Source organism: Orbicella franksi, chromosome 9, assembly GCF_964199315.1.
Source record: "Orbicella franksi chromosome 9, jaOrbFran1.1, whole genome shotgun sequence".
Classification (NCBI taxonomy): Eukaryota; Metazoa; Cnidaria; class Anthozoa; order Scleractinia; family Merulinidae; genus Orbicella; species Orbicella franksi.
The window spans coordinates 12,797,083-12,807,103 of record NC_138153.1 but is presented as its reverse complement, the minus strand read 5'-3'; the positions used below and the strand labels follow the sequence as shown (position 1 = coordinate 12,807,103).

Genomic DNA, 10,021 nt, shown 5'->3' with positions numbered 1-10,021 from the left:
TAAGAATATTTTAAGAACTCGTAAACTCGAGACTGAGATTTTGAAAAGAATATAACTTTTTGTGTTGAAAATTTGTAAATACTATACATGAGTAATAACGAAGAGGCAAGATTTGCTGTTACTCCGAGTTTCGTGCTTACGCACTCATCAGACAGTATTTAAATACTGTCTGATGAGTGCGTAAGCACGAAACTCGGAGTAACAGCAAATCTTGCCTCTTCGTTATTACTCATATACTCAGCTCTACACTATATGTGTATTGAGCACTATTTTAATGGGATCTGCCACTTCCTCATATGGTTAAATACTATACAATTATATGCTTTTAACTAAACGGTATAGCAGTCTTCCATTCTCTAAACGGCAAAACTAGCCAAAAGCAATATTCATAAGGATATTTTCAGCCTAAAATTAGCAGAAAAATGAGAATATTCAGCCTTGGCAGGGAAAACAATATTCTTAGAAAAGAAAGAGTGTAATATGCGTTGCGCTCAGTCACGATAAAACACATCTAAAATTAGCTAAGTTAGATCATTTCAATTTTCGTGTAAGAATACCAAGAAGATCCATAAACTAGACTACCATCACGTTCATTGATAGTTTGAAATAGGTTCTCAGACAATGTCAATAAAAGTATATCTACAGCACTACTGAAATAGTAGTGTAACCCGTACCTCTGAAATAAAGAACCTGTGTAAGAGTCTGTTCAGCCAAATTCTCAATAAGCATCTTTTATTCAAGAACCCATCTCCAGTAGAAACCAGCTGTTATCTGTTTACGTGAGTTGTTACTGTATCGGTATTTTTTCACACAATTTTACTGACATGATGCTGTGAACTGATAACAAAAGTATCTTAGAAGGTTGTCGCTTTCCATGTAACATTTTGGAGGTTTCCCACAAGGGATTTTTTGATGATCCACTGAACCACTGCTTTGAATATTACAAGGGAAAGAAGAAACAGTAGTCTTCATGTCTTTAGTAACTGAGTCATGAAATTCAACAACAGTTAAAAGACAAATTTGAATTCGCTGTACAGAGGCTTTTTGTTTATAAAGTTCTTTCTCCATAAACGTAAAATAACGAGACTTTTCCAGTAGAATTCTATACTTTTAATCCAGTTATTTCGTCCCTAAACAATTCAATATTTGACAGATAAATGATAAAGTTTTCAAATTTTTCGAGAACTTTAAGATATAAGGGTTATTATATATAGCAAATAAAAACCCAAAGGGCAATACACAACTTGAACTCTCAGCGTAAGAGATTACATTTGAAAATACATTCGGGGGGAAAGCTATGTTCAAACATGTCGACTATGCACAGCAGCTTTGTTTTTTAATCTAACACTCCCAGTAAAAATAAAGCTACCTGGTTCTGTTTCCCTTTGCCTCCTACAGCAATGTCAGTCCTTGTGACCTCTAACAGGTTACAATTAATCCAAAAGCATTTTGATCATTGTGTCTCTGATTATCGTCTACATTTATTGGTACTGAGGAGTTCCAACCTGCTCTTCGACCATTAATGAATCTTCATGAAATTTATCGTGGTTTCCCCATCATTAGTTTTCCTGTTGCAGGATCAAACACCAATGAATCGCCTGGATTGGCACGCCGCTGATTTTGTTGTGGCTTCTTCACCACCATAAGTTTTCCTGTTGCAGGATCAAACACTAATGAATCGCCTGGATTGGTACATCGCTGATTTTGTTGTGGCTTCTTCACCACCATTAGTTTTCCTGTTGCAGGATCAAACACCAATGAATCTCCTGGATCGGCATGTCGCTGAGTTTGTTGTGGCTCCTCCACCACCATTAGTTTTCCCGTCCTAGGATCAAACCTCAATTGAGACGCCATTATGGAATTCTGAAACTAATGATGCAGCGAACTGATCGAAGATAATGCGTCCTTCCTCGAAAAATTTGCAACACGCCTTTACGACGTTATTTCACTGTACACTAGTCCGGTAGGCTCGATGAAATCCTTTTGCTGTCGACTTATCTGGGTCGGGTGTATACTTGCGCTTTCGATTTCACGCTTCCGTTTTTCCTTATAAATTATATATCATGTTGACGTCATCCATTTATTTCAGCGTTAGTCACATGAGGTATAAAGGCCAAACGTCTTTACAATGTCAATGTTTGACAGCCGATTATTCTTCCGCGTTTTCTGAGAAATTCCGTTATTTTGTTTTGGAATATTTGTGACGAGCCTCTCTTTTATGTCACGCATCAAACTGCAGGCTGATTTTATTTCTCAGAAAAATGGTTAACTGAAACTTCTCCATACTTTAACTAAACAAAGGCCTTTATGCTCGCATTAGTAAGATTCAACGGAAATATCCATGTTTAAAGAAGTCAGCGCAATAAAAATCCTACGTTGCTGTCAGTCAGTAAGCGAATTTATTTTCGCAATTCAGGACTGAAATAAGCTAAATTAGATCGCGATAGGTACGAAATCGTACTCGGCTATACATCAAATAAACAAGTTGGCGTCAGGTTTTCATGCGTCTGTCCTGTTATTGATCATGAATTTCTTCATAACATTGTCAAAGTCGGCTGTGGATCCACAAGGCTATAGCCGAGTGAATTTGACAATGCTATGACAAAATTCATTCTCAATGACAGGACAGACGCATGAAGAACTGACGTCAATTTGTTTTTTACAATAACAAATTGTAAAATTGTCCGCTCTCGCAGTGACGAGTCGCATAAATTATAAATTCATGTGTCTGTCCGCTTATTGACAATGAAAATTAGCCGATGAGCGAGCGAAAATTTCCGCGGTTATCGTAAAAACTGTTATGATACGTATTTATTTACCTTATATAAGTGCTGTTTCTGTTCATTCTCTACTCAAAGTGCAATGCACTGACGCACGTACATAATCTGGAAGACGTAGCCTGCTGCCACAACACGAAACCAGTTCAGTTCTTTATAAAATACATTTTCGTGGTAGAAGAGTTCCCAGGAGCACCAAGAAGACTCATAACTAGACTACTGTCACGTTTTACAGTGGCCTAGTTTGAAATATAGGCTCTGATTCATTGCAGAAAAAAAAACGCAGTAAGCTATAATCAGAAATATAAACAGCATAGCTCTTCAGTGCAACGTTCGATTTACATTTAATTAATGAATCTGAAAGTTCTGCGCTCGTGACCTATAAGTAATCTAATAGAAGAATCCCTCAGCTTTTTTATCGTAAATTTTAATAAGGACCTGCAGATCTTGTCTCCGCCTGGCCTCTTCCTTTGTCACAACTTTATACTTTCCCGCCTCGTCCATTGCCAGATCGAAGTCTTCATATTTTCCGGGGCCTTCCATGTTCTCTTCGTTGGAAGGGGCAGAATTTCCCATCTGAACTCTAAGACCGTCTCGGGGACGTGGGATTTGCTCCTTGAAACACGCACTGACCAAGTTCTCCAGTTTGCCTAAGTAGTTACTCTCAGTTCAGTAGCCAAGTAATGATGCTGGAGGGAACTTGCTCGTTTTCTATCCTTCTTAATGAGCGTTCTTGTGCCCTCGACGTATTTCAAGTCATTCAAAGCTCTCGGTAAAGATGACTTCCTTACAAAGAAGCTTATGCCTTAAAAGTAAAGGTTACGAAATTTCGAGATAGGGAGGGTGGAAAACTAATATAATGAGGGGATCGGTGGGGGCTTCTTTCTAAAGTGATTTTTAGAAGCAGTGTGAGTGACCTATAGGTTGATTTTCAGTTTCTTTATGTTCTCAGAGAGTGCTTTATTGTTTTTAATTACATTTAGTGAGAGTTTGTATTGTACCTGAAAAGAACAAAGTAAGGAACAGTCCACAAAGCAGTTTGACTTTTGCGTGACGGCCCAGGATTTAAAATCATGGCGGAAATAAGTTAATTGCGTGACTTTAACGAATGCATAGTTTACAGCTAACTAAAGGAAGCCTTGTCATTTGATTGGTAGGCTTTAACAAATAAAGACATTTGAAACTATTGAGTCTTTACAAAGCATGGATATTTTCCCAGAAATTGAATCAAGTGAATATAATTTTTAATTTATTTACAAGCATTTCGAAAGCATTTGCGGAATTTGAAATTGAACACGGATCATATGACCGATAACCAGTAAGAGGTCAAACTCGAAAGCCAGTTTTGATTCAGCCTTGATTTCGTTTTCCAATATTCTTTTAGTATCGATGAAAAAACGTTTGGTGGTAAACGAGCTCTGAAATGGAGTATACACAAAAGGAATGCAAATGAACTGCACTCTGTCTTCGATTCTCGGAAACCATCGTAATCGTAGCGCATGAGCAGTTTGTTACACAGCAACGATGCTTCGGTTACGGCGTTAGCGTTTCACCTTTCCGCTAAACAACGTTAACTATGGGTACCTACAACGTCCAAGGATCGAGAAAGAACGTTTATATGTTTCGGAAGGATCGCGACGCTCTGATAGACTTTGCTCTTCGTCATGATTCGGTGCGGCAGGCAACAGGAGATCTGTTTGGCTTGTGGACTACCGACGAGGAACCGGTAATACACATCGTTTGTGGACAACGTTTGTGTACAGAGAGAGGCTCAAATTTCGACGATACTGCCCAGGGAGTTCGTCCTCTTTGCCATATTGGTAACTGGCGTTGTTATGATCCTTCAGAGGTTCACCAAACCGACACAAATCAGTTGGATCAGCCAAGATGCAATCATGAAACAAGAAGAAGATTCGTGCGCCTCGCAATCTGTATCAAGTCACAAACACAAGTCATACTGTCGCCCCGTCTTTTCCGCTTTCAGAAACACGGAGATAATAAAGGCGAACAGTGTAATTTGGAACTACTCACAGCTGAAAGGCCATTCAAGAACGTCGAAGGAATAAAAGAACTCGCCCTAAACAGTCGGATAGATGAATGCCTCGATGAAGAAAATCAAATGGAGTGGACTTCTTCTGTAGTTTCAAAAAGCTCCCCTTCAACTGCCCCAAAACAACAGCGCCATACTTCTGTAAGTAAAGCTTTGTCCAGAAAACAGGTTGATGTGGAGGAGATCCCCCCCGGCATAGGTGCAAAGCAAAGTCGTGCACTATACTCGTCGAACAACCAGAGATTCCAAAGTGGTTTTGCAAGTAAACGCGATTTTAAGGTCTTCATGTTCAGAGAGGACTACCAAATGATGGAGAATCTCGTTCTTCAATACCCGCATCTTGAAACTGGAGGAAACCTGTTCGGTTTGTGGACCAGCAATGGTGATGCAGTGCTGCATGTGGTACTGGGCCCAGGTAGAAACTGCACAAGGACCGGTGCCTCGTTCTACCAAGATATTCCATATCTAAAGCGAAACGGCGAGCTACTAACTCAAGATTACATGTTGTGCCACATTGGAGAATGGCACTCTCATCATCAACTGCGTCTCTTTGAGCCAAGTGGAGGTGACTCGTCGACCGTCATTAGGAACTATCCCCGTGGGACATGTGGTTTCCTTTTGATCATTGCTAACATCCTGTCACCAAGGGAGGTGAAGCTGTCACCCTATCTTTATACAGAGAAGTCAACCTATGGCTATGATGAAATGGGAAAGATTGTGCCTTTACCTAAGACAAATGCCTTTAATAAAATAAAAAAAATCAAAGATAGCAGAGAATCGGGAAGAGATATAAAGGTACCTTCACAGTATTCGCAAGGTGGATATAGCCATTTTGGAAAATCGTCGACATCAGCCAAGTTACCAAGTGTACACAAACAAACCTCTGGAATGCGGTACAGAACATCCACGTGGCCAAGATAAACAGACGAGTCAAGGAAGCAAGCAGCTCTTCACTGTCTTATAAATTGTATTTATAGATGTAATGTGAAACCTAAAGACTTACCTTAAATACACTGTAATAGGCTGCGATAGGACAATGTTACCAAAAGGAGTTTGAAAACGTTATGTAAAGATGCACTCAATTGTTGAACTATAACCTAGGCTATGGGGCTGAAAGGAGAAATCATTTGTTCGATGGTTTCCGGTATTTATGATTTATGCATATTTAGTTTTTGCTACTTTTAACGCGATTTAAGTTGAAACTTGGAATGGGCGAAGACAAGAGAGAAAAGCACAAATATCTACAAAGCGCGAAAAGTTGTGCCAGTTAACACTCGGCTTTGATTCACGACACTTCGATTTATTAACTATCTATAACAACACATTCATTGATTACAAGGTAGTCTGTGTATAGCCATTTAGTAAATCAGCACTTCATCACTTAGAATTCGAATAAACGCATCCTATGTTTAGCCTGCTAGATCTTGTGATTACTCGATCGAAACCCATCTGTCAACCATCAGTCAACTCGACTCTCACATAGGAGTCGATAGGAGAAATAATCCCACCCAGCTTTCTTGCTTTTTCCGACCATGATTCCAGAATCATTACTCAGAATTTGGACGTATGATTGCGTGACCCGGCGTGAGCCAAATTACATATTCAGGGCCGTGACCATCGCGCAATCGCAAACTTTCTGAGAAAAGCCGGAAGATGATTATGACCCTTCGATTGTGAATGTACTGAAATTTATACCAGTCGAATTTTCAAACAACATCTTATGTGAAAATGAACAAAAGAAAGCTTGAATACTGGAGGGAAATTTAACTGTGCATTGAGTTTAAAAGCGCTAGTGTCATCATAATTTGCTTGAAACGTGCAATTCGTTTCTCGGAAAGAATATGTTTCGTAACGCATGATCAGTTGTTATCGACACAGTTAGAAGTACACAGTTTTCTGTCAGCATAGCTATATTCAGTTCAACGCTGAAACACGTTCACGGACCTAAGATGGAAACTCACAATGCGAAGCATTTTGAAGTCTATATGTTTGAGGAAGATGTTGACATGATGAAACGGTTGGTCCTACTTCATCCCGCCAAAGAGACAGGTGGGAATCTGTTTGGTTTGTGGAGTAATAACCAAGAGCCAGTCTTACATGTAGTGCTAGGCCCAGCCATAGGCTGCACTCGAACCGAAGTGTCGTTCTATCAGAGTATTCCGTATCTACAGCGTGTTGGGAAGGTGCTGACGGAGCAGTTTCAGCTGTGTCACATCGGTGAATGGCATTCCCACCATCAGCTGTATCTTTCAGAGCCAAGCACGGGTGATTCGTCGACTGTCAGTCGAAACTTCCCGAGGGGCACGTGTGGGTTTCTTCTGATCATCGCCAACATTATACCAAATGGGAAGGTCACACTGTCGCCTTACCTTTACAAGGAAGGACGGAGTACTTATGAAAGAGGTGAAATCAAACTGCTCCGCCAGTATCGTAGTCCTTTCAAGGAAGTAGAGGTCATCCGAAGGAATATAGAGACGGACGAAGACAAAAGTACAACTGCCCATGAATACAGGCTGAGATTTCGAAAAGATCCAGAAGTTGAAATGAATACGTCGTCAAGACCTGATCAGAAAAACCAGGAAGAAAACACATTTGCTTACATGTTTAAAGAGGTTTATCACATAATTCAGAAGCAGCTGGGCCTCAATCAAGGGACTAGAACTGAAGGAAATCTGCTAGGCTTGTGGACAAATGACAACTCGCCTGTGGTGCATGTCGTCCTGGAACCTAACATCAAGAAAGAGACTCGTCCGGTATCTCCAAATCATCAGCCAAAAATCACCATACAATACAGAGGATGGGTAGTAGAGGGGTACTCTTTGGAAGACATCGGAAAGTACATTCTCTGTCCAAACGAACAGCATGCGCCCTCCCCTGAAGAGTCAACTAGCATGCGCCGAGAGTATCCAGACGGAGGTGTTTTGATTTTGGCTTTTTGGCGTTTTGATGCGAACGGCCGTAACGTTCTTGCTATCAGCCCGTATCTTTACAGCAAAGGCTCTGAGTCCTATCAGCCCCTTGTTACAGAGTGGCTTCCACATGGGAAAGTTTTCAGGCAGAAAATCAACGATAACAATGGCGAATACCAAGAAGGAAGCAACGATGACAAGATGGAGGTGGATGATCCCGGCCGGGCCAGTCCAAACTTTGAACAACATAAATCAGTTTTCCAATGAACATGGTAAAATCTCAGAGAATTCAACTTTAAAATTGAAAATTATCCTGAATTTTAGTCACTTTAAGGAATATCGACAACAACTACAGTGCCATATCAATGTGCTGTTGAATAGCTCTTATTTGCATGGTAATCGTGCATTTAGTGCAACTTCACCCATAGTTCAGTGAAAACCGAATTAGCTGAATCGGCGACGAGAAGTGGTCTTCCTGCTCCATTTTATTAAATTATAAAAAGTCCTAAGCACGGTAATAACTCCTAGTTTAATGTGTATGTTACTCACAACACCAATGGTGAAAGAGGTACTCAGTGTAGGCCAAAGAAGACTTAGTGGCAAAACCGTCTTGATGATCAACAATTGCAAAGGTTTTTGACACATGCATGTGGATAATAAGACAAAATGATAGATAAAGAGTTACAAACGTTGCAACAGAAAAGATATATGATTCGTCTCAATTTAAATTTGCCGCATACTGACATTTCTAAAACTATATTGCACAGAAAGAGATCTATATGTCGGACCAGCTCATCGCAAAATATGGAATAACATGCTGGTTTAATTCAAACATCTCTTTTGCGTTTCTATAGACTCCCTTATCATCACATATATTGCAAGAATCATTTTAAATTAATGCTTAAACAATGCAGTAGACGATGGACGGAAGTAATAAAGTTGAAAGTTGGAAAGTGAAGTTTTCCAATGAATGTAAACTGAGTTAGAATCAAAGAAGAGTGAAACAAGTCAGAATGAGAAAGAATTATATTAAATCGTTTGAAAATTTTCTCCACTAAAAATGTTATTCGATGCAAGGAATTTATTCTGTCAGCAAGCCAGCATTAATTGGCTTTTCTGAGAAAACGGTGTCATTTTATGCAAATAAGTTTGGACTACAGAAAATTTTGCGCATTAATTTGCCCATTACTCTGAGCATTTCCTGATTGAAGAAAATAAAATTTGTCTTTTGGTCCACAACAAAGGGGTCTGTAGGATAGCAGTAAATTAAGGTTTTCATTTACCCTGTTTAAACGGAGAGCTTCCGGCAGGAATATGAACCTAGTGAAAGTGTAGTTATGTTTTTATGGTTGACCCTGAAGTCATGCCGGCGTTTCTGTTCAAGAGTCCGCGCATGCCTCTTGATTTCCGCTTTCGCTTTAATTGTGTTCGTGTTCTTAAAGTTGAATCAAATCCACATATACAACTCAGTGTTCGCCTCTACAGTCACATCGTGCTGGACGTTCAATATGGATGACAAGAGGAAGGCCCCAACCAGAAGATTGTTTGACTCAGGTTTCGGCGGTTCGCAACGGCCTGATCAAGTTGAAGAAGGTGCAAGTCGACAGCCGTACAACTACACTAATCGACCTCGAGAAGAGTCGACTCAGGAGCGGCTGCAATTTGATGTGGATACGGGAAAGTTAGTCGTGAGCAGCAACCCTGAAGTAAAGCAGGAGGTCGTTTCTGTTCGCCATGTCCCACTGTCTGTTCGCGAGCCCGCTCGGCAAGTCCCCGCGTTTGTTCACGATGTTCGCGAGCCTGTTGTTGACCGTCCTGTGGTGGACGCCATGGCTGCTCAAGGATTCTTCATGTATTGACTGAGATGTGTCTAATCAAACGACGGCGGAACTGAAGTAACCGATTCTTAAGACTTCTTGAAATGCCTATGATATATTCCTCTACGCAATCGCTTGCTGTTTAGATTAGAAATAGACAAAATTTTAGATTCGCATTCACTATGTGGAAATTGTAAGTAAATATTGCTGTCCTTGCATGTTTATAGTTTCAGTCTGCTTTTTTCCTTTTTCTGTTCTTCAGTTGTACTGAATGATCGCTATTAATTCGGACGGGATGTCGGTAATTCTCAAATTTAACGCAGCAGAAAGCAATGAGAAATCAGATCTGTTATTTTGTGTGGGCTGTTCAAGGATATCCAGCTATATCTATTCGACATTTACACTGTGTTACATGCATTTGTAGAAATAAAAGCAAATTGTTCACAATTGTCGTTGCAATATATAATA

The 10,021-nt window shown here is 40.1% G+C and overlaps 2 protein-coding genes across 2 annotated transcripts; both read left to right on the top strand.

The window, feature by feature from the left end:
- Positions 1–4,091: 4,091 nt before the first annotated feature.
- LOC145498057 (uncharacterized) lies at positions 4,092–6,506 on the top strand. Its single transcript, XM_081477935.1, has one exon. It carries the CDS (start codon positions 4,354–4,356, stop codon positions 5,746–5,748), a length of 1,395 nt encoding a protein of 464 aa, XP_081334061.1. The 5' UTR covers positions 4,092–4,353; the 3' UTR covers positions 5,749–6,506.
- Positions 6,507–6,649: 143 nt separating this feature from the next.
- LOC145498062 (uncharacterized) lies at positions 6,650–10,000 on the top strand. The gene has a single exon (XM_081477943.1). It carries the CDS (start codon positions 6,777–6,779, stop codon positions 8,001–8,003), a length of 1,227 nt encoding a protein of 408 aa, XP_081334069.1. The 5' UTR covers positions 6,650–6,776; the 3' UTR covers positions 8,004–10,000.
- Positions 10,001–10,021: the final 21 nt, after the last annotated feature.